Source organism: Antechinus flavipes, chromosome 5 (genome assembly GCF_016432865.1).
Source record: "Antechinus flavipes isolate AdamAnt ecotype Samford, QLD, Australia chromosome 5, AdamAnt_v2, whole genome shotgun sequence".
In the NCBI taxonomy this organism is placed as follows: Eukaryota; Metazoa; Chordata; class Mammalia; order Dasyuromorphia; family Dasyuridae; genus Antechinus; species Antechinus flavipes.
Genome location: NC_067402.1, coordinates 38,564,260 through 38,588,925, shown reverse-complemented (window position 1 = coordinate 38,588,925; position 24,666 = coordinate 38,564,260). Strand labels below are relative to the sequence as shown.

The window sequence follows — 24,666 nt, the reverse complement described above, 5'->3', positions numbered from 1 at the left end:
ACGGACACGTCGCCTCAGTTCCCGGAACCGCTTCCGGTGTGCTACAACCATTGCCTTCCCTCGGACACGCTTCCTTCCTGCTCCCCGCGCCTCCATCTCTCCGGGCGCACAGAACGGGCCGGAGAGGAACTGTCTGTCCTCGGAGCCCGGATCCCGGAGGGTCCTTTTGCGAGGGACCAATTGGCTTTCCGGTCTCCAGTGAATTAAGTTTGAAAGGAGGGATGTGTGTGGCTTTTTTCACCTCGGTCAAGCAGCCATCCTTCCTTTAAAAGAACTAGACTCGTCTTCTGGAATGAGAAGAAGGCTGTTCTTAGCTAACAGCCACAGACAGAGCGGCGGCAGCGTTGCTAGGCAACTACATGTGAGCCAATCGTGGGCGAGGGAGGAGGAGCTCCGCTCCCCGAGGGCTGTGTCCCGTTAAGAAGTGATGGAGGCCGGCCGAGAGTCCCGCTCAGCCCCGCCCCCCGGGGAAACTCCAGCCTGCTTGTCACTCATTGAAGATTCAGCCCCGCCCCCATGGTCAGCGTCCAGTCATCCGGGCCAGGCTCCGCCCTCGGCACCACACGCCCCCGGTTCCTCCCTCTCCCGCCCTCTGCCACGCCCCGAGCAGCATTCGAGCCATTTGGACAGTCTCCCTTACTCCTCCGCTCCTTGGCTTCCCGGCGGCGGAGGCGTCGGCAGGGGCGGCGGCGACAGCTGGACATGGAGTCCAAAGCGTTTAGAGAGCCTGACACGGGCGAAGTTCTGCCCCAGCACAGGCTCGACCTGGGATCCCTGGAGGCCTACCTGCGCCGGCACCTACCCGGCTTCGGAACCGAGCCCTCTGGGGCCCTGACGGTGGCCCAATACAGGTACGGGAGGAGGCGCCACGCCTCCTGGCGGCCGGGCGGAGCTCCTTCTGCCTCCGGGTCCTGGCCCCATTGGAGGCTCGGAGGAGGCTTGGTGCCGGCCGGACCATGCAAGACTGGCCCCGAGGAAGCCCATCCCCGCAGCCGCTGAGGTCCCTGCCCCCTTGCCGGGGCCTGGCAATAGACGTCCGGGCTGCGCTAGCCTCGGACGGGGGGAGGGACTTATTTATGTCCACTCAGGGCCTTCCTAGGAATCCTTATTCCTTTATTTCCAGAAGGAATCCGTAGGGCTCGAACCAGACTGCCAAGTGCTCTGTAACTGCGGCCCCAGCTCTAGGATTACGAGCAAGCCCCTCGCAGCTCCGCCGTGCCGAAGTCTGCGTACTCAGGATTGGCTCCAGAGCCCCAGGGATATTCAAGTGCTCAGGCCGTGTTCTTCTGCAGCAGAATGCCCCCGAGTTAGGCAGGTTGTGTGACATGGAGAAACCAATCTCATGCCTTCAGGTGGAAAAGAAAGCCAGGAAACTCCAGAATCACAAGCTGGACAGAAGCTTGTAGCTGGGTTGGGATCTACCTAGTCCCAGGCATGAGCATAGCTAAAGAATCTATTTAAATGTATGGGGGTTTACAGCTCTCCTTGGCTTCCTTTTCCACGTCTGTCAGCCTGCTTCTACTAAAAGACCTCAAGTGAGAAAAGACCTACCGCCTTAAATAGCTCTAATTGTTAAGTTTTTTTCATAACATAAAGTCTCCCAATTTTCACCCATAATTTTAGTCCTATTCTCTGGGAATGGACAGAACAAACCCAATCCCAGATTGGGTTTCCAGATGATGGCCTTTCAAATACTTAAAGGCAGCCATCAGATCATGTCTTTTATTCTTCAGGTTAAACATACCAATTCCTTCAACCAAACATCATTATTGCTTGGATATAAATTATAGTTATATAATTCCTCCAAATGCCCAGATCTTTTTTATTCAACAGTCTTTACTAGTCATCTTTGACTCCCCCATCTCACTCCTTCAGATCCAATCATTTGTCACATTCTTGTTCAACCGGTTCATTTTACTGTTAGAACTGAGGAACCAAAGAGATCCTAAAGTAATTCAATAAGAAAGTGGCAGAACTTAAGACCTGAATGAATGAAAAGTGTTAAGACTTCTATGTGCTTGCCACTGTGCTGAGCTGTAGACAATTAAGAGAAGGTAGCCTGAAGAGATTTTATTTGAATAGTGAGAGCACATATGGAGTGAGGAATATTTTGATTTGGAGAATTTTAAGGAAATTCTATGGAGACTAGCATGACAATATAGGAGATAACAGTCCAGTCCATCTCTTCCATGACTGCTACCAAAAAAGATCCGGAAGGTAGCAGATGAAGTAGTGATTGGGAAATCCAAAAAGAAACAACATTGGATCATTTTTCTAAACCAAGATCTTGAATTAAGCATTCACATAACCAGTGAAGAATTGTAGGAGAGGGGATAATGAACTCTCAACAAGTCAGTGATATTGGCAAGAGCTTCAGACTGGGGCTGGGGCTGTGACTCCGCCGCTCTGAGCCTGTCAGTGATATTGGCAAGAGCTTCAGACTGGGGCTGGGGCTGTGACTCCGCCGCTCTGAGCCTGCAGTATCATTCTGCTAACTGGCTGAAGCCATTCAGCTATCAGCTGAAGCTCCACCCAGGGACCATAGTTCAGTTGTGTTGCCTAGATCCTAACCAGTGTTCAAAATCTGCAAAGCATGGTTACAAGACCACAACAATCAGACCAAGTTGGGGACATAACTAGAAACTTTAGAGCTCTCTGGCATGAGCTAACATTGAGAAACCTCCTTTGCTTGAAGAAAACAGCATTCAATACCTTCTTAGATAATACAAACTGAAATCATTTTCTCTAGACATTCTCGAAGTATGAAGATTATGGCCCTAATAAAGTATTCCAAATCCAAAAGTAAGGCTTGAAGAATGGGCAGACAAAAGAAGTACTGATGATAAAGGATTATTTTAGAGAAAAATGATCAAGCCACAAACCAAGAAGGAAATAGTTCAAAAACATCTATAAGCAAATCCTCTTAAGAAAATAGCTTGGCCACATGATCAACTAGAATTGCTAGAAGAAATAAAAGGGCAATTATTTTTAAGAGTTAAAATTATAAACAAAGTGAGAGTAGTACAGGAAAGAACTGGTTTGGAAGGATAATTAAAAGCTTAGGATAAGTCTTGCAAAATCATATTCATATAATAGACTCATTGAAAATTAGAAGGGATCAAATGTAAGTTATTGGCTCTGTGAGATAAGAAATAATTTGTTGTATTTTTTTTTAAAAATATGAACCTCGCATCTCTTCAATACCTTCTACTTCTGGGGCACTTGTCCAGTGAGAAGGTGGAGAGAAGACATCATAGAAGTCCTCTTAGGGCATCCAGTTAAGAAGAGTGTCTAAAATAGCCTCTGTGTTATTTTTCCACCCATCTTCATTATGGTCCCCTCTATCTATCCCCAGTATCATTCTCCCCTTGTCTTCTTGCCCATCATTCCTTTCAGCTTCTTTTTATGTATTATATTCCTCATTAGATTGTGAATTTCATAAGAGCAAGGGCTGTCTTTGCTTTTCTTTGTATCCCCAGCACTTAGCATAGTGCTTGACACTTAATATGCACTTAACAAATGTTTGTTGAATATTGATTATTGATTAATCCCCAAAATGAAAAAAAATAGAAGAAAATGCAAGTATCTCAACCAAAATCAGCTGACCTAGCAAAGCCAAAAAGAGATAATTTAAGAATATTGGAGTATGGACCTAGCTACAGTATTTCAAGGTATCATAAAGGAAAACTGCTAAGATCTAATATAACTCAGGAACAAAGTGAATAAAGAAAGAATCCACCTGTCACTTTCTGAAACTCCAAATGAAAACTTCCAAGATTGTCATATCCCAAACCCAGAGATTTCAGGTGAAATTTTAAAAATATATGTAAACATCAAAAGAAAAAATTCAGTTATTGAGGAATCATAGTAAGGATCACTTAAGATTTAATTGCTATTAATTTAAAAGAACCAAGAGCATGGAATAAAATATTTCAAAATGCAAAAGATACAATTAACTACAGTTAATAATTTAGAGAGTAAAACTGAGAATAATCTTAAAAGGGAAAAATAATCTTTCAATGAATTAAAGGACTCCCAGACATTTCTAATTAAAAGAACGTGGCTAAATAGAAACTTTGAAATATAAATATAGTAGTTGAGAAACATAAAAAAGTAGTGATATTATTATGTTTTGATGATCTTAGAAGAAGAAAGGAAAAGAAAAGGAAAAGTAATGTGCTAACAAAGAGCAAGGAAGGGAAGATCAATTACTATCTAACATAATTGAGGCTTGCAAGTAGAAGATTATACAAGCAAGGAAGAAATGATCAGAGGAATGAGAATCACTTGAACCTCATTTTCATCTAAAGTAATCAAAGAAAGAAGCATACACATAAAGAGTTTAGTAGAAAAATATATTCAACTAAACAGAACAGATATGTTCTATGATATAAGATGGTATAAGGGTGGTATAAGAAAGAGTTATTAGTCATAAGAAAAAAAGAAAAGTCTAACCTCAGAAGATTAATTGTGAAAAGAGCTTTGAAAAGAAAGAGTAGCAACAGGATTTGTACTAGAGGAAGAGAAGTAGGGGCAAGGATGAAAGCAGGTTGCACCAATCATAGGACACTTGTATTGAACACATTTCCTTCTCACTATCTTTTTGTAAGGAAGGAGGATAAAAGAAAAAGTATAAAAGAACAGGATAAAAAAAAAAAAAACCTGAGAAATTACAACTGAATGTAAATAGGGTGATTAGAAAACAGATTCCAACAATATATTGTGTTCAGGAAGCATATTTGAAATCAGATTCATACAAAATTGAAATAAGAGGAGGGAGATGAATCCATTATATTTTAGATACACTAAAAACAGAGTTAACAATCATGATTTCAGACAAGAAAATAGTAGCAATAGAGTTGATTAAAAGATAAACAATTATGCTAACAAATACTATAGACAATAGCAAAACTTAATACATGTGAATGAAATGGGGCTTCTAAATATTCAAAGGAAAAGTTCAGTGAGTTACAAGGAGACATTGACAGTAAAAGGATAATAGTGGGGCATTTCAGACCTATACAAATTAACTACCACTACTACTATACCACCACCACCACAACAACAAATAACAAGAAATAAGCTAAGGACTGAAGAAATTTGTAGAAGTCTGATATGATGGATATCTGAAGATTACTAAATGGGAATACAAAATATATATACTTTTTTGCCAAGAATTAGTCATGTTAAGAAATCAGTCATGTATGCAGAAATATTAACCATTCATTACTATAATTGCCTCTACTAACAATCTAGTCCAATAAAGGGCCTTTGAAAATAGGTATTTAGCATTTATTAAGCACTTGTTATATGCTAGACACTGTGATAATCAGTGGGATATAAAAAAAGGATTAAAAATAAATGGAAAGCTAAATAACTTAATCTTAAAGAATTGGCTGACAGAAAACAAATTAGATGCAACAGGTCATTTCATTAAAGTTAATGACAGCAGTGACATAATGTACCAAAATTTGTGGGATACAACAAAAGGAGTCATTAGATGCAAAATCATCTCTACACATTTTCATCAGCAAGAGAAAGAACAATCAGTAAACTGGACAAATAACTTTAAAAAAAAAAGCTTGAAAATCTAACACATTTTTAAAAACTTCAAAATCAAAATGCAAATCCTGAAAAATCAAAGAAGAAATTAACAACCTTCAATTAATAAATAAAACCAGGAGTTAAGCTGTAAAAAATCAAATACAACAATACCATAAAGATTAGCTAATGTGATTTTTAAAAAGTAAAAAATCAGATTACCAATGTTAAAATTTAAAAAGGTGAACTCATAGCACAAAAAGAAATATAGGAAGTTATTAGAAACTTTCGTACAATCACATGCCAATAAAACAATAAATAAAATGTTTAAATACTTATAAAATGCTCAGATTAATGGAATAAGAAGTAGAGAACTTCACCCAGCAAGGTATAAATAAGCTCCAAAGGAAAAAAAAAAACTTAAAGATTAAATGGATTTCCAATTTTATATAAGATATTTAGGGAAAAAAATAGGAAAAGAAGTCCTATCAGATTCCTTCTTTGATATAAATATGTTCTTAATAACTAAATCAGTCAAAACAGGAAAAGAAATCTATAGACTAATGTCCATAATAAAAACTGATGCAAAAAAATTGAATTAATAAATATGAACAAGGACATCACAACAACGTATCACAAAGATTGTATGCTATTACCAGGAATTCAGGGTTGGTTTACTATTTGGAAAACTATAAATTGACCATATAATAAAGAACATCAAAAATTAGGATTGTTACAATTGCTGCAGAAAAACACTTTTGGAAAGATACAGCACTCATTCCTATTAAAAAGTCCAGATAACATAAAAATAAAAAGACCTTTTCTGAATTTGGTAATATATCTACCTAAAATCAAGAGTCAGTTTTATGCTTAATGGACATAAATCAGAGACTTTTCCAATAAGTTAAAAGATAAAGAAGGATCTCCTTTAACACCATTACTATTTGATATATTGTTAGAAAAGGAAAGGATATAGTGGGAATAAACATTGCCAAAGAGGGGAAAATATGGCATTTTACAGATTATATAATGGTTTCCCTTAGGAACTCTAAAATCAACTAAAAATTATCTGTAAACAATTACCAGAAAAGTTACTGAATATATAATAAACTGACAAATCATCAGCATTTTTGCATATTGCCAATAAAACCCAGCAAAAAGAGAGAAATTTAAAATAAAACATAAAAAGTAACTGTATGAATACAGCTATAAAACATTTGTACAAATACAAACAGACCTAAGTAATTGGAGAAATACATATTTTCCATGAACAGGCTGAGCCAATATAGTAAAACTAACAATACTACCTAAATTAATTTATTCAGTTCCATACCAATCAAAATACAAAGAGGATTTCTTTATGGAGCTAGAAAAAATGACAATTTGTCTGGAGAAACAAATTATCCTCCAAAGAAAATATGAGGGGAAAATGGTAAAGAAAAGGACTTAGCAGCACCAGTTCTCCATCATACAACATAATAGTAATCATTGAAAGTTTGGAAAGTAGTTTAGAACTTTACCCAAAACTACCCCTTTTTCAGATCCTTTAATCCAGTAATACTGGTGCTAGGTCTGTATCCCTGTACCCCTGAAGAGATCAAGGGAAAAGGAAAATGACTCATTTGTAGAAACTTTTTATGGTGCAAAAAAAAAAACTGGAAAATGAGGAGATGCTCATTAATTGTAAAATGATTGAACAACTTATGGTATGAGTGTGACAGGAGAAAATGTAGAGGATTGTTTCAGAAAAACCTTGGAAGATTTAGATGAACTGAAGCAAAATAAAATGAGGAAAACTAGATCAATTAAGACAGTAACAACAATATTATAAAGAGAGGCAAATTTGAAAGATTTAGGAACTCTGATCAACAGTAATCTTCCACAACTCAATGAAAAATGTCATCTACCTTCAGAGGGCAACTGATAGACTCAATGTTTATTGAAATAGAAGCATATTTATTTGTATAACTCCATTTTTGTGAGTTTTTGTATCTCTTGCCTTCTTATTGAATAGGGCTCTGGGGGAGAGGATCTGGAAGTGAAAATAAAATTGAATTTTAAAAAACATTTTGGTACTAGTTAAGAAATAGATCGGTTAGTTGAACTAGCCTGAATTTATTAAGCATCGGCTATGTGCCAGGCATTCTGCTAAGCACTGGAGATACAAATGCTGACAAAAGACAGCTCCCTCAAGCTTACAATATAATGGGGAAGACAGCATACAAACAATTATGTGCAAACAAAATAAATAAAGAATAGATAGAAAGTAATTAATAGAAGGAAGGCACTAATCGTAAGGGAGGGGGCATATCAGGAAAGGCTTTTTGCAGAAGATGAGAATAGCTGAGACTTGAAAGAAGCTGGGGAGTAGAGATGAAGATGGAAAGAAGGTATAGGGCCAGCCACAGAGTTGGGAGGAGTGTCATATGTAAGAAACTGCAAGAAGGCCAGTGTCAGTGGATCACACAGTACGTATGGGGGAGGTGCAAGTTGCAAAAAGATGAAAGGTAGAAAGAGACAAGTTATGAGGGACTTGAAAAGTCAAATAGTATTTTATCTTTTGATTCTAGAGGTAATAGAGAGCCACTGAAGTTGATTAAATAGGAAGTAATGTAGTCACGTTTATGCTTTAGGAAGATCAGTTTGATAGTTGAGTAGAGAATGGACCATAGGGGGAAAAAATGTGAGGAAGGGAAATTGATTCAAAGGCTATTGCAGTATCCTGCAATAAAGAGGAGGAATAGATGTATAGTATTGTGGCTGTATAGAGAGAAAGGGTCATCTCAAATGTTACAAAGGTAGAAATGATAGTACTTGTGCTTGAAAATGGGTGGGGGGTAAAGAGAGTGAAAAGTTGAAGATGAGTCTGATTTAGTTGGTGATACCATTGATCATCACAAAGAAGTCAGGAAGGGGAGAAGGTTTTTGGGAAAAGATAATGACTTTGCTTTGGCCATATTCAGTTTAAAATGTTTATGAGAGAACCAGTTCAGAATGTTCAACAGAATACTTAGTAGTTTAGCGACAAAGGGAAGGATAGACAAAGGGTGATAGTAGGGGTAGCTGGATCACTTAAAGATTTTTTTTTTCAAGGAAGGGGCTCATAGACCTATTTGTAAATAGTAGAGTAGGGTAGTAGTTAGGAGACAGGAAGAAATTTTTTAAAAATAGAGATTGGGAATTCTAAAGGAAACAGTAGGCAAAGAGGAAACTTGTAAAATTCTTGTAAGATGGGTAAAGAAGAAAGACATCTTAATGAGGTGAAATGAGGAGGATGGGAAAAGAGGAATTTCTCACTGAAAGGACTATTTTTTTCTTGTGAAATTTCTTGAGGAAATATTTTTAGCTAAAAAGACAGAGGGCAAGTACTGTGAGTATTTAGAAGATTATTTCTTTAATTTTAATTTTTTTAGTTTTATAATTCTTTTTATTAGTTTTACCGTACTTTTTTTTTTTCTGTTTTCTCTTTTTATTATAGCTTTTTATTTACAAAACATATTCATGGGTAATTTTTCGACATTGACCCTTGCAAAACGTTCTGTTCTAACTTTTTCCTCCTTCTCTAGACGCCAGGTAGTCCAATACATGTTAAATATGTTAAAGTATATGTTAAATCTTATATATATGTGTGTGTATATATATATAATGTAAATATATATATATTTATACAATTATTTTGCTGCACAAGAAAAAATGGATCTAGAAAGAAAGAAAAGAACCCGAGAAGGAAAACAAAAATGCAAGCAAATAGTAACAGAAGGAGTGGAAATGCTATGTAGTGGTACATACTCATTTCCCATAATTCTCTCTCTGGTTGTAGCTGATTTTCTTCTTTACTGAACAATTGGAACTAGTTTGAATGATTATTTTTATTATTATTTTGAAGCCATAAATGGCTTAAAGAAGTTGTGTGTGAGGTAGGATAGTAAGTCAGTTAGAGATAGTGTGAAGACAGTGGATGGTGAGAATAATCCAGGACCAAAACTTGGCAGGACAAGATTTCTGATAGGATAAGGAAAGAAAGGACTTGAGAAGAAGACAAGTTAGAATTAGTTTAACAAGGGATCAAGTTAGGGAAAGAAATAGGATTTGAATAACAAAGGAGTAATGGTCTGGAAAAGAACTATGGGGTGGAGAAATTAGAAGTATTTGTGAAGATGGAGAAAAGGTTTTGGAGTTGGCTAACAAAATAAAAAAGGAAAATGATAAATGCTGGTAGGGATGTGGAAAATAAGGACACCATAGTACTGTTGGTAGAATTGTAAACTGGTCCAGATAATCATTCTGAAGAACAATTTGTAAGAAGAACAAAGGCTTTAAAACTCTGCTTACCCTACCTGGCAGTACCATTATTGGGTGTCCCAAAGAGATAAAAAAAAAAAAAGAGGGACTTATGTGTATTTGAAAATATTTATAGCAGCTTTCCTCACCCCATATACCAAGATCAGCTCTAAATGGCTACATAACTTGGATAGCTAGGTGGCAAGATAGAATCAGCATTCTCATCTCCTTGGGTTCAAATCCAGCCTTGGACATGTGGTAGCTATGTGATGTTGAGCAAGTCACTTTACCCTGTTTGCCTCAGTTTCCTCATATGTAAAATGAATTGGAGAAGGAAATAATAAATCACTCCAGCGTCTTTGCCAAGAAAACCCCAAATGGGGTCAAAAAGAGTTAGACATAACAGAAAAACAACTGAAGAAAGAAAGGGTTGCTCTAGTCTCTACTTTAAATATTTTCTACTTGGAAGGAATTAATAAAATCTGAACTTGAAGGGATCTCATCAATCATTTGATCCAACCCAGACCCACAGTAAAGAGTGACATTATGAAGAAGTTAGAGAAGCAAAGAAGAAATTCATGCTTAAGTAAGGGATAGAGTAGATCATAGAGGATTAAGCGGACAGTGGTATGTGTTATGATTGGACTGAATCTAGAAGAATGGAGAGACATTCAAAAAATGGGAATGAGAGAAAATTCCACAGCAATGGACAATGGAAGCAAAGGCATAGAAGCAATATGTAAAGGGGAGATAAGTAGTCTAATTCCTCTAGAATGAAGAATGGAAGGTCATAGTATAAGGTAAGACTAGAAAGGTAGAGTAATCTATTAGGTTGTGGAGGGCCTTGAATGCCAGGTCAGTTATTTTGAACTTGATTCAATGAACAGTAGGGAGCTAATGAAGACAGGAAATATGACCAAGTAGCATTATAAAGAAAAAAGAAGAAGAAAATAAAGTATTTATTTGTTCAAATATAAAATAAGAATTATAATAACTTTTATGATACAGTTATTATGTAAATTAAATGAGGTTACATATACAAAATCCTTTACAATCCTTAAAAGTGATTTATAAATGTTACAGCAATTATTATTATTATTATTAGAAAGCTATTATAATTCAAGTAAAAATATTTTACTTTATTAGGGTGGTAGTAAAACAGTGATGAATATAGTTTGCTAACACTTCAATCTACCTTGCAGGCCAACTGCCTGAATAATATTCCCAAAGTACTGCTATAACCATAACTTTCCTTTATCAAGAATTTTTAATGACTCTTCATTGTCTCCCAAGTCTTTTATCAAAATAATTACCATTGTTATTACAATTACTATTATAATTACAGAATATATAAAATACTCGGGAGTCTGCTTGCCAAGATACAAGAACTATAATATTATAAAATATTCTTTTTAGAAATAAATCCAAACCTAAATACTTGGGGTGTTATAAATTCCATGTGAATGGACTGGGTTAATACTAATAAAAATGTCAATTAATTAATTAGCTTAATCAGTGCCATACCTATAACATTAATAGAGTATTAATTAATAGAGCTCTAAAAAAATTAGAACTCATCAGAAGGGCAAGAATCTTTTTTTTTTCAAAGCCAAGGATCTAAGGAAAGAAAAAAGTGGGGAGAGTGAAGACAAAAGGGCTATGTTCTCTAGGGCATGGATCTTCATTCAGAACCCAGATTTCTTGAATCTTTACTATCCTGAACTCATCATACCCCACCTATCGGATCAGTTACCAACTCTCTATCTTCCTAGCATACTTCACCTCTAAATCCTCTCTGCTTAATCATCTGAGTTAAAGCTGTCATCTCTTTTCTAAATTATTGCAACAGCCACATAATTAATCTTCCTCTATCAGATTTCTTGCCACTGCAGTTTGTTTTACACACTGTTGTCAAAATGATTTTCCTTAAGCACTAATCTGATATTATTCACCTATTCACTTTTACAAGATTCTTATTGCCTCAGGGATCAAATATAAACACTTCGGTTTAACTTTTAAAGCCATTCACACTACCAGACCTCAGTTAATCTCTACATTGGGTATTATTCCTCTGCACACACTCTGTTATCCAACAAACTGGCCTTTTATACATTCTTCACACATGCCCCTCTACTCCAATTCAAAAATCCATTAACATTTATAAGCTTCATCTTATATACCTTTGCCTATATACCTATATACCTTTGCCATGGCTGTCTCCTATGACTAGAATGTACTTCTTCCTCACTTTTGCATCATAGAATTCTTTTCTTTTTTCATGGCAATGCAAGCCTTTATCTCCCCTTCTATTAGTGCCCATCTTCCCAAACTACCTTGCTAAGGACTTTATATTTATTCCATTCATATTTATTTTCTATATTCACATAAATATGCTCATCCCTACTAGGGGAACCAGTGAACACAGATAATACAAATATGTAAACTAAATACAAAAGTATAAGCTAAATAAAGTAATTTCTGGATAAAGGCATAGTACACTAGCAACAGAAGGAATCAAGCTATTGAATAAATGGCATCTGAGATGATTCTTGAAAGTTAGAGATTCTGTGGACACCAAGAGGACTGGAAGGCATTCAGGAATGGGAATTCCCATTGAGATTTTTTCATTTATGGGGTCTAGCAAGTAGACCTGTTTGGCTTAAATGTAGAAGGTGAGGAGGAGTAATTAGCCTAGAAAGATAGGCTGGAACTCAGTTGTGAAAAGCTTAAAATGCTCAACAGAGGATGTATTTTATCCTAACAAGTTACTGGAGCATCTAAAGAAGGAAGGAAGGAAGAAAAAGCGAGAATGAGAGAGAGAGAGAGAGAAAGAGAGAGAGAAAAGAAGGAAGGAAGAAAGAAAGAAAAAAAGAAAAAGTGTGTACCCAAAGATGGGAGGATGAAGATACCTAGTATGTAGAGGGGTAGTTTTGAAATCCAGAAAATCAGGAACAGGATCAATAGGAGAATGAAGACTATCGAGATATGTGTCTGGTTTTTTAAGCCTTCCTGTTGTAGATTTGCTCTATACTATTTTTGGAAGCATATAACAAAATGAATAGTTGTATTAAATGGTAATCTAGGGCCTACTCTTAAAATTCTATAATTCTGTGTTTTTAGCTTTGTAACTGATCATTTCTCTTTGTCTAGATCAGGACAGTCAAATCCAACCTTTTACCTTCAGAAGGGATGTCGAGCTTATGTACTCAGAAAAAAACCACCTGGCTCTCTCCTTCCTAAAGCACACAAGGTATGACCCAGTACTAAATTTATTGGTGAAGAACAGAACATTTTAAACTCATAAAATAAATTTAAAAAATTTTTTTTCCTTTAAGCAAAGCCAATAAAATGTAATTTCATAGGTTTGTTAAGGTTATGCTTCTTTCTGTCTTCCACTGAAAAACAATTTAGAGTTAGAACCTCAAATAAAAAATTAGTTATCTTTAAACATCTAATTGTGAGCTATTGCCTAACCCCCTGGAATCCTGTATGGGAGAGCAATCATTCAACAGCTTTGTTTTTAGTTGTAGTCATTTTATGTAGATTTTACATTTAGTTGTTTGTTTAAATCACGTGTAAAATCAAAGGCCCCACAAAATGTTTAAAAAAAAACAGACCCTAGGAAAAGGCCTCCATCCCATGTGTGGATTCTCTGTGGAAGAGCTGGAATAGCATGTGCAAAAAATGCAGATGCAGGGAGAAGTCCCATTCTATACTGATAGAGGGTCCACATCCCTTAGACCATAGATCTATTGAATTGAAGTTTTAACATAGATGTATTGTTCTAAGACTTGTGTTATACTTATAATCATCTAATGGAAGAAAAAATTAAAAGAAGCTTGTGAATAGAATTTTCATCTTATTTAATAGCAACTAAATATAAGCTTTGACAAAGTAGCTATTCTTCAGGTGTTGGACATAACTAATTATAATTATGAAAATAATATGTCAGGTCTTCAGAAGAAGAGAAAATGTGAAAGCCTCTTGAAAAGCCTAGAGCTCTTTGCCTCTCTGCTCTGGCTTTGCTTTCAGCTGGGTAGGGCACCAATGAGCCAAACTGCCCCTTCCAGGCATCCCTCTGTGAAGACCACATTAGCACCCTGGATACTTTAGAATCAGCCGGAGTCAAGATCAGCAAAAGTCTTTGATCTTTATTCTTTTTGGATGTAAGCTGAATGGCAATATGAAGTAAGAGCAGTATGAAGTAAGAGAAATCACGACAGGAATCTGGCCAGGCAGTGACTCTGGCTTTCTCACTCCACCCTCTCAATCCTCCACCCAATCTCCTATACAACAGATTAAGCTTGCACAGAGTAGTGGGCAGGGCCATTTTTTCTCCAAGCGTATACTAATAGAGTATTGTCCAATTGGTAATTAGCCTTAAGTGCTTGGATCTTAATGCTCAACTGAGATTCAGCCCATTACACCCCTCCCATGTTTTATTCTGTCATTGTTCAGTCTAGATGTTCCAGGTTCCCAACAAAAATAAAATCTATTGTAGCACCTCCTCTTTTTTCTGAAGAAGTATGGTTGTACCAATGCTTTCTCACAGTAGTTTAGGAGATTCTTGAAAGGTATCAATGTGGCGGAAATTAGTTGGTAATATGTGTATGTTCTACAATCCTGATGTGGACAATTTAAACATTAGCTTATTTTTAAAAATACTATATAATATGCTTTTCTTTTGAACCTTGCCATTTGAAATGCATGTATTATTGTAATTGTCAGAGTGGAGAAGTGTGGAGAGGCAGGACAGAAGGGATGGCCGCTGTACCAGTCAGCCAGCAGCATGGATGAGATAATAGGAGTTTGCTCTGATGTCAGGCTTGATTCCTTATTCCAGAAATACTTGATAGAAATTGATTTTCCTATCTTTCTCCTAAAATAAGAAATTTCTATTTCAAATTGAAAATTGAATTGAAATAAAATTTGTTCCTAAAAAAAAGAAAAGCATAAAAAAAATTTGAATGTTTTTCAAATACAGGAATTTATTTAAAGATTTTACTAAATGACAACATCTATATGAAAGACGTTGCCTAGTAAATTGGCAAAGACGTGTGAAAGGAGCTGTTCATCCATTCACTTACTCAGAGCATATTTATCATGATCTTAAGTGATCTGCTAGGCATTGTTGGGAGCACTAAAATGGAGAGTTCTCTGCTCTCACCTAGCCTGTAGTCTGACAGGAAAAGCAAAACTTATATATAAATAACTACTGTATGGAAATGTAATTTTTAAAAGGTACAAAATATTGTGGAAGGTCAGAGGGGGGAAAAACCATTTCTTCTGTCCATGAGAATCAGGGAAGTCTCTGGATACATTTTTTAAGAGAGAGGAATTTGAGTGAGAGTCTCAAAGAAGGCTAGTTGAGGCAAATGTAGAGAGGACGGGCCCTCTGGCTGAAAGAAAATGGGAGTGGATACAAGAAGAGCAAGAGGACATGGAATGCTCGGGAGACGGCCTGTGATCCGGGTGAGGGAGGCAGTGAGGGCTGGAGAGAGATGGCAGCCAAAGCACTCTGCATGCTGGGTTTAGAGAGCAAGCTTTATTTTGTACGTCATAAGAAACACTTTAAGCTTTTGGGACAGTGGCTTGAGCTGCGCTCCCCCAAAATTACTCTGGTACTAGTAACAAGGCAGTTACCATGGAGGAGGCAAACACAGTAGTCTAGGCAACAGGTAGTGAGGGTCTAATGAATGAGGGTGCTGGTGTGATGACTGGGAAAGGAAGGAACAGATTTCACAAATATTTCAGAAGCAAAATGGCCAGTTGGTAACAGAGTCATAATGTAGGAGAGCAAAATAAAGAGAAGTCCATGGTGAAACCAATATTTCCACTCTGGGTGAAAGGGGAAATGGTGATGTCAACCTTAGAAATAAGGAGCACAGAAATTGGAAACAGATTGCCTCAGGACCACTCCAGCCATGTAACCTCAGGCACTGGGGAAAGAATACTGCTACTAGTGAGGACAAAACTTTGTAAACTATAAAATGGAGGGCAACATGAACCAATATCAGTTCAGATTAACATTGATAAGTGTTTGGTGATTAGTTACTTTGTATTAGAAATTAACGAGAACTAATATTAATAGGAATGTTGAAGTTAGGAGGAGAAAGCAAGTTCCATACTTCTTATCTCTGAAGTAGGGGGACTTATAAGTGAAGAAATCTAACAGGAATTGGGGAAATCGGATCTAGAATTTGCCAAGCACATTGAGACTGGAGGTAAAGAGGTGGCAATATTTGAATTGAGGTGACATTTAAAGCTGTCACACAAATTCAACAATGTAGACTCCGTATTTTTATTCCCATTTTATGGATGAGGGTCATAAGATTAAGTGGCTTGTCCTTGGTTAAATGGCAGTGTTGGGATATAAACTCAGAAACAGTCCTGAGAACTTAGAGAGGAAGAGAAGTGGAAAGGAGACATACAGGATAGCCACTGAGCTAAATGAGAACCAGGGGGATTATAGAAGCCAAGAGAACTTGCCCCTTTCTTCTTTTCCGTTTTGTTTTCATTCTAGAAGAAAAAACTATTTAATTTACAACTCAGAGACTTATCCTGCTGATTGTTATTCAATTATTTAAGTCATGGGAGAGCTATAGACAGCTCAACCAGCATTCTCACAGAGCCCCAAACAGTGTTAGCTTGGAAATGGAAATAATGTCCTTGATATAGGCTTAAAGGGACAGATGACTGAAGTGGAGATGGGGCTGACCAGGAATTAGAAACACCAGGGTACAAACCATAGCTAGCTATGGAACATTGGATCATGCTCATAATCTTGTAGTACTCAGGGCAATTCTCCAAGATGATACATTACCCAGTAATTATTGATCTCTCTTGGTAGAGGGAATATCTACATCAGGAGTTCCTTGCCCTGATGAGATCATAGTTTTGGACTTCTTCCCCTTGTTATCTTTGGCCACCTCACAACTGATTTAAATTGGCTGAGACATTATGGAGTTATTTATTAAGATGAGATTATATTTGTATGTAATTAAAGGCCAATTTCATAATTTTAAGAGTCTTAATAATTTAGAAACTAATATGATTTTCGGGAGGGAATTGAGTACTCTAATATTCTTGGACAGTTAGTTTTTTGTCATAAAGTAATCTCTGCTAACCTAACCCTATAAATATTTTCTGTTCTAACAGACAAATTAAAAACAAGAATACATTTTTAAAGTGATTAGGCTCATGGAGCTTAGACTGGAAAAGGCCTTTGTGGTCATCTAACTTGAGCTTTCATTTTGAATGGCTCCCAAAATGGAGAAGAGATTAGCTTCAAGTCACACACATAGTCAGAACTAGAACCCAAGTCCTCTGACTTCAGATTCAGAACTCAAATCCTCTCTTCCTCTCCACATTGCACCACATTGTCCCATAGTTCAAAGGCTAAGGTATATAAGTATTTTTATATACGCTTCTGTTATGAATAGAATGTTGAACCACACATCAGGAGCACTGAGATTTTGAATGTTAAATAATTTATTATTCTATTTAGGTTGACAGAGAATTCCATGTGCAGAAAGCTTTGTTTTCCAATGGATTTCCAGTCCCTAAGCCCTTACTCTACTGCAATGATGTCTCTGTGATTGGAACTGAATTTTATGTGATGGAGCATATACAGGTAAATTAATATACACTATTGTACTGTCACTATTTATTAGTATCAAAAGAATGGATTTATCACTTATTTATTATTTATTAGCTGCTACTAAGTGGAAAAATATTTCCTAAAATTAGGTAATTCAAGTGGTTATTTTTCTTTTCTTTTTGTTTAAATATTCTATTGTTTTTTACATCAATGTCACTTCCTAACAACTCCCAGTTGAATTCTCTCTTGGCACAAATGTACAGGTAAGTGTATCAGGTCTGACTGCATCTGCCTCTTTCCACATCTATGATCTACTGCCTCTCTACAGAGAGAAGGAAAACATACTTCATCTCTGAAGTTATGATTGGTCACGGCAGTGATCAGAATTCTGATATTTTTTCATGGTATCGTTCCTTTACAAAATAATGGTATCTTATGGAAAATGTGCAAATTCTCTTTGTTCTGCTTACTTTATTTTATAACAATTGATACATGTCTTCTCAGATTTTTCTGAAATTTGTTGTTTCTTGTGGTGAAATAGTATTCCATTATATGAATATACCATGAATTGTTCAGCTAATCCCCAATTCATGAGTATCCACTTTGTTCTCAGCCCTTTGCTGCCTAAAAAAAGTGCTGTCAGAAATAGTTTTATATATACCTTTTCTTCTATCTCAGCTATCCATAGGACATATACCTAGTGGAGGAAGCATCTTTCTGTCAAGGGGTATGTACAGTTTAGTGACTTTTCTAGTATAATTCCAAATATTTATCTAGAATGGTTAGACTATTTCACAACTCCATCAATAGTGCAGAATGTGACTGTCTTCCCACAGCCTCCACATGATTTATCAATTTCCTGTTTTTCCAGTCTGGTAGATATAAGATGAAACCTCAGAATTGTTTTAACTTGAATTTCTCTTAGTGATTGTGGATCATTTTTTATATGGTTATTTACAATTGACTTTTTTCCATTAAACATTTCATGATTATTTGTGTCCCTTAATTCATTACTTGTTGAATAAAGGTTGTTTTTCCCCATTGTTTTAAACTTTTATCTGTCATGCAATCAAAATTAATTTCTAATTTTTCCTTTAATCTTACCTAGCTCTAGTCAACTGTTAAGAGTAAACAGCCTAAATCTTCCCTTATCCTCTAGATGTCAGTATAGATCTATGAAACGACTAAAGGGGTGGGGAGGGAGAATTTACTTAGATGATAAGTTTCTTGGGGTTTCTTGTTGTTTGTTTGTTTTTTAAATTAACTCCCAAAAAGAACCAAAATTTTATGAAAGGTAAAAGAATTGAAATAGTTTTGAAGCATAGAATGTAAAGATTGTAGTTGTGGATTTTTATTAATTCTAACTTGTCTTTTCCCATACGATCTTTTTTTTTTTTTTTTTTTTTTCCTGAACAACAGCAGTAAAATCCTTCTTAGCCAACATTTGAAATTAATATTTCTAGAATAAATTCTGGAAAGAATGATTTTCCAGACTTTTATTACAAACCCATTATCCCAAATGTTTCTGGATATTGAAATAAAGAAGGATGGTGATCATTTGTGAAATGGCATAGTAACCAATGAGCTATGAAAAATTTTAAATCTCTCTAATATGTTGATTTTTGTAGGGTCGCATCTTTCGCGATTTCACACTTCCAGGAGTTAGCCCAGCAGAACGATCTGCCTTATATGTGGCTATGATCGAAACCTTGGCCCGGTTGCATTCACTGAATATACAGACCTTGGGTCTAGAAGTATATGGTAAAGGAGAAGGGTATTGCAAGAGACAGGTAATGTACATCTTTTCTTGTCCTTAGTCGCTACAGATCAGAATTTTGAATGCATTTGGAAATAATGTATATTGCAATTTTTAAAAGTATGAACCATGAAAAAAATTATGAGTTTTAACATTCAACCTTAAAAAGGCTTCTCCCCCCACCCTAGCATAAAGGAAACATTTTAAAATTTCAAGTCAAGCATCATTCCAAAAATTTCTGCTGCTTGTTCCATGTTGTTAAAAGCAGGTTGGAAGTTGTATTGTAAATGAGACTTGGCCATTTAGTTTACTTATTTGTGGACTGTGGACTTTGGAGACCAGGACAGGGAGGAGAGTTTGAACCTTGTAATCACTTAGTTCATCACTGGAGCTTCTCTCATCTGCTGATCCTCTTCCTGGACTCATTCCCTATTGATAAGCACTTATTTCGTGAACCTCCCCAAGGCTGAAGAACACAGCCTGCCCTTCTGAAACCACACTGTCCGTTCCTTCTTCCCGCCCAGCTCAGCCCTAACCCACCACTGGTCCCTTTCAGATCTGCCCGCGCTTGCATTGGGCTCTCTGGGCTTCTCTGGACTTAACATACTTCTTCATCAGTCCTCTTCCTCTCTTTCTCTTTCATTCTTCTGGCACTCACTGACTGAGCTGGCTTCTCTGGGTGGCCCTGCAGGAGTCCCCGCCAGAACTTGGCATGGACTCAGTGGTCCAGACAGCAAATCAGACTGCCCCCGGCCCCTCTTCTAGACTCTTCCTTCAGCCTCTCCTCATCTGGTGGTCATTCTGTCTAAACTCGCTGACCATTCCAGATCCTGGCGACTCCTGTACTGACCACCCCAAGGATGGTCTTCCCCTTTTCAGTGAGTTCAGGATCTGGCCCGCAGCCTCCTTCTTTCTCCATTCCCATCCCTGCCTTCATACTAGGAGTTGTCGATACTCATGCAGGTGACCCTCAGATGGCCCGGCTTTCTCGTTCTTGAGTCAGCTCACACTTGCCTTCCCTCTGTTGCGGCTCCCCACCGGGGTGATCAGACCTCCAGCCTTTTCCCAGGTGTTCCATTCCTGTGTTCAGAGCTCTTCCACCTCTCCCTATGCTTTTCTCTGTCTAAATCTCTCTTCTGCCCTCCCGGAGGACTCTGGGCCCACAAGGGAAACTCTTCTCTGTGTCAATTCTCTTCTCTGCAGGGCCTCGGCCTTAGGGCAGCTCCTTATCCATGCACCACTTGGCCACCTGCTGACAGAGTTCTTGAAACAGCCTCTTGGGTCCTTGCTGTGTGGGCCTCTCATGGCTCTGGTTTGGCCATCCTCCCAGCTCATGGATTCTGTGCCCCTCTCCTCGGGGGCTGCACCAGGCACCTTCTGCCCTCGCCCTTGGTCTTTCTCTTCTTCAGAGGTCTTTGCTTCATAGTTCAGAAAAAGTGGGGTCATTCATCTCAGGCTCCCTCTTTCTTAAGATCCTTCCTTATAACATCATCTTGCTCCATCTTGGAGTTAGGAACACCTGAGTTCAAATCTTTCCTTTGAAATTCAGTGGATGAGTGACCCAGGACAAGTGTTTTTACCTTGTACCTTCAGTTTCCTCTCTCATAAAATGAAAGTATTGAACTTCATGGCCCCTGAAAATCCCTTCCATTTCTAAATCTATGGTTTTATGATCTCCTTCACTACTCTAGCTTCTAACGAAGGGGCAATCCTTCTTGCTAAGCAAGGCCAATTCGTCCATGTATGCTCCATCCCTTGCCCTCTGGCTTCTTCAGGAAAATGTCCCAGCTGTTCTCCCTTGTTCTCTCCAGTATTGTCTTCTCTTCTACTCATTGCTTCCCATTGCCTACAAATATGACTGCGTCTTTCCCAACCTTCATTAAAAAAAACAAGATCCTACCAGCCCTGCTAGCTTTTGTTGTATCTCTCCTTTCCTTATCAACTAAACACCCCCAAAAATCATTTATTTGCCTCCCCTTACTTCCTTTTGGTCTTTTTAGTCCTGCTTCTCAGCTCATTTATCCAACTTAAACTGTTGTTTCCAAAAGGTGTGTGAACTATTCAGTTCTGCACACATATATTGTATCTAGGATATACTATAACATGTTTAACATGTATAGGACTGCTTGCCATCTGGGGGAGGTGGAGGGAGGGAGTTGTAAAAAATTACCCTTGGCATGGGTTCTGTCAATAAAAAGTTATTAAAAAAAAAGAAATTCTGCTGTTTAATGGTGAAATTAAAAATTAAAATCATTTGTAATTTACTTTTAATTTCTAAAACAAACTATCTGTCTGCAGGTGTCAACATGGACAAAGCAATATCAAGCTGCAGCTCATCAGACCATTCCGGCTATGAACCAGCTTTCTGTCTGGTTAATGGAAAACTTGCCGGATCAGGATAAGGAGCAAAGTTTGGTTCATGGGGATTTTAAAATAGATAATTTGATTTTCCACCCAAAAGAGGTATTCCAAATACTATGTAAATTAAACCAGAAGCTGGGGCTAGCACTGGGCAAAGTCTGAAATAAGTGTTTTTTTCCATCCAAGGCATCTGAGCTGCTTCCTTCATCTTGTTTATACTTCTAGGATCATTGCCACCAATCAGAATATTTATTATTGCATGGGAGCAAAAATTTCATGGCATCAGTGTATTCTGTGTAGTGTAAAAACTCTACAGAGAGGCAGTAATGACTGAGATATTATTAGAAATGTATCAAAGGAAGGCAGCTAGGTGGCAAAGTGGCCCTGGAAGCCAGGAGACCTGAGTTCAAATTTGGCCTCAGATACTTATTAGCTATGTGATCCTGAGCAAGATTCCTGAGCAAGTTGCCAAGGAAGGAAGGACAAAATGAAAGAACAAAAGGATTTTGTGCTTGCATTGACCAGGGTGTTGAGGGAACCAGGGAGGATGTTTTAAGAACTGAAGGAACCAGGGATGTTTAGCTTAGGCCTGAGAAAAGGTAGTGCATGAGAAAAGGCAATGGCCTACATTGAGGCTTTTGAGGGCTTGTATGTAGGAGAGCAATTAAGTAGACTTGTCCTGCTTGGCCCCACCTCATGGAACCAGGATGGTGGAGGAAACTGGCAGAGATAGAGTTCATTTTTATATTTAAAAAAAAAATCCGTAGGGTGGAGTTCTGCCATAGTGGGGCTGGCTGCCTTCGGGCCCCTGAGTTGATGGTAGTTGTGTACTTCCTGAGGGACCTGTGAGCTGCGGTCCAGTTCTAGAGCTCAATTATAAGAAGAAGAAGAAGGAGGAAGAGGAGGAGGAAGAGGAAGAGAAGGAGGAGGAGGGGGAAGAGGAGGAGGAGGAGGAAAGAGGAAGCAGAAGAAAGATTAATTAAAAAGGAAGACTCCTTAAAGACTCCTTGCATATTTGGTTTGCTTCTTGTTTTTTTTTTTTTTTTTCATCCCCTACTTCATGTCCTTTCATTTTTTATCTTCTTTAAGATGGAAAGACTCCCCACAGCATCCATAGCATTACAAAGAAGAGCAATCTCTTTGCAGTGATGCCCATGCTGGAATTTTCATAAAGTTAGTCACAGTAAATCAAGGTGGTCAGCCCACTGCAATTACAGGTTATGGGTCCTGGGAGCAGAGGAGGATGGTGGGAATGAAGAGATGGAAGCTTATTTATGATTTAGGAGATTTGTGATTTCCTCAGTCTGGTGAATTCCAGCTGTGAGAACTGTGCCCATCACAGCCTCACTTTAGCTTGGGAGACAAGACCTAGGGAATGGGTTAAGGCCCTGTGGTTAAATGACTTGCCCAGAGTCACACAGCTAGGAAATATCCAGGGGCACATTTGAATTTAGGTCTTCATGATTCCAGATTCAGCATTCTATCCAGTATGCTCTTACCTGCCCTATTATACATTTATAACTTTGATAATTAAAATGCACAATTTAAACTATGTTTATTTTTTTATTATTTTAATTTAATTTTAACTATATTTTTAGCCAGTAATGTCTGCTTCTTTCTTCACTAAATCTTTGTATGTCTGCAGAAATATTTAAATGGGTTTGGATAATCGACAAATAGGAGTCGGGTAGTCAGCACTATATTATTTGAGAGATGGCTATGTATAATTGCAAAGGTCACAATTTCTTTTTTGCAAAGCAGTGAGGGTGTGGACATATTTGATTCAATTTATTTGCCTTTTTAAAAGTCAATTTGAAGTTCTAACTTATTAATTATTGGGTTTTGTTTGTTTTTAAATTAAAGGCTCGTGTAATTGCTGTTTTAGACTGGGAGCTTTCAACCATTGGCCATCCTTTATCAGATTTAGCATATCTTTGTTCCTTCTTCTTTTGGCCCAAAGACCTTCCACTGTTAAATCAAAGCAATAATTTGCAACATAGTGCAGGTATGAACCTGAAGCTTTGTACAAATGGCTTACCTTAAGACTTATTTCATTTTCTGTAACTGAAACTGTAATGTCAGTAATCAACCAGATTTAGACATTTAAATGATCTTATTGTTGTAGAATTATGATTAACTTGCAAGGCTTTTATTCTTAGATTTTACTGAATTTATAATAAAAATCTAAATTGAAGTTTAAAATGGTAAATAGAGAATTAATCTTCAGATATTTTATTTCAGAAATTTCATTTTAATAATTAATTGCAAATTTTGGTCTAGTGTATTTAATTTGATTTAGAGAACCAAAGCTTACCATATAAGTCAAGATGAAAAAAATATCAAGAAGCCTATTGTTTTGTGATTTGATTTACTTAGTTTGAAACAGATATATGTATATGTGATAATATAAATTCTTAAATATATACCATAACTTTTTAGGTAAATAATGTCTTATTTTTATAGGGATACCATCAGCAGAAGAACTGGCATTAATTTATTGCCGCTGCAGAGGAATTAGCACTGCACTTCCTAACTGGAACTTCTTTCTTGCTCTTTCATATTTTAAATTAGCTGGAATAATGCAGGTAATTATTTAGTTTATAATACATAGAGATTAATATTGGACAGTTTTTAAAATTCAAATTTTAGATGGAACAGTGGATAGAGTGCTGGACCTAGAGTTAGGAAGACCTGAATTTAAATCTGGCCTCAGATATTTAATAATGGTATGGCCCTAAAGAAGTCACTTAACCTTTTTCTGCTTCCATTTTTCCATCTGTAAAATGCCAATAATAATAATAGCACCCATCTCCCAGAATTGTTATAAGGATAAAATGAGATAATATTTGATAAAAATTCTAAATAAATTTTAATTATTACTGTGATTTGTCTAGCTGGAGTAAAGAAAGCACTGTTATTAGTATTAAAGTCTATGTATTAAAATTTATATGGACTGAACAGCAAATTAAGAATAGATTCAAATATTTCATAGACTTTTTTCTCTTTAGATAAGTGATTCTGTTGTATTGGGATTTGGTTTTCTTTGATGAATGCTTTAGATAGAGTTGTTGATCAGCAGAAATTTTTAAATGATATGAAACACAGGAGCTAGGAATAGAGACTCTTT

General features: G+C 37.1%; 1 protein-coding gene across 1 annotated transcript in view; it reads left to right on the top strand.

Annotated features, from left to right (window-relative positions):
• The first annotated feature begins 100 nt into the window (after positions 1-100).
• ACAD11 (acyl-CoA dehydrogenase family member 11) overlaps positions 101-24,666 on the top strand; it is an 85,708-nt gene continuing 61,142 nt past the window's right edge. The window contains exons 1-7 of the mRNA XM_051961582.1: positions 101-851; positions 12,973-13,072; positions 17,330-17,455; positions 19,051-19,212; positions 21,477-21,641; positions 23,403-23,544; positions 24,003-24,124. Of these exons, the coding sequence (XP_051817542.1) occupies positions 517-851; positions 12,973-13,072; positions 17,330-17,455; positions 19,051-19,212; positions 21,477-21,641; positions 23,403-23,544; positions 24,003-24,124 (1,152 nt within the window). The 5' untranslated portion in view covers positions 101-516. The remainder of the gene's footprint in view (positions 852-12,972; positions 13,073-17,329; positions 17,456-19,050; positions 19,213-21,476; positions 21,642-23,402; positions 23,545-24,002; positions 24,125-24,666) is intronic.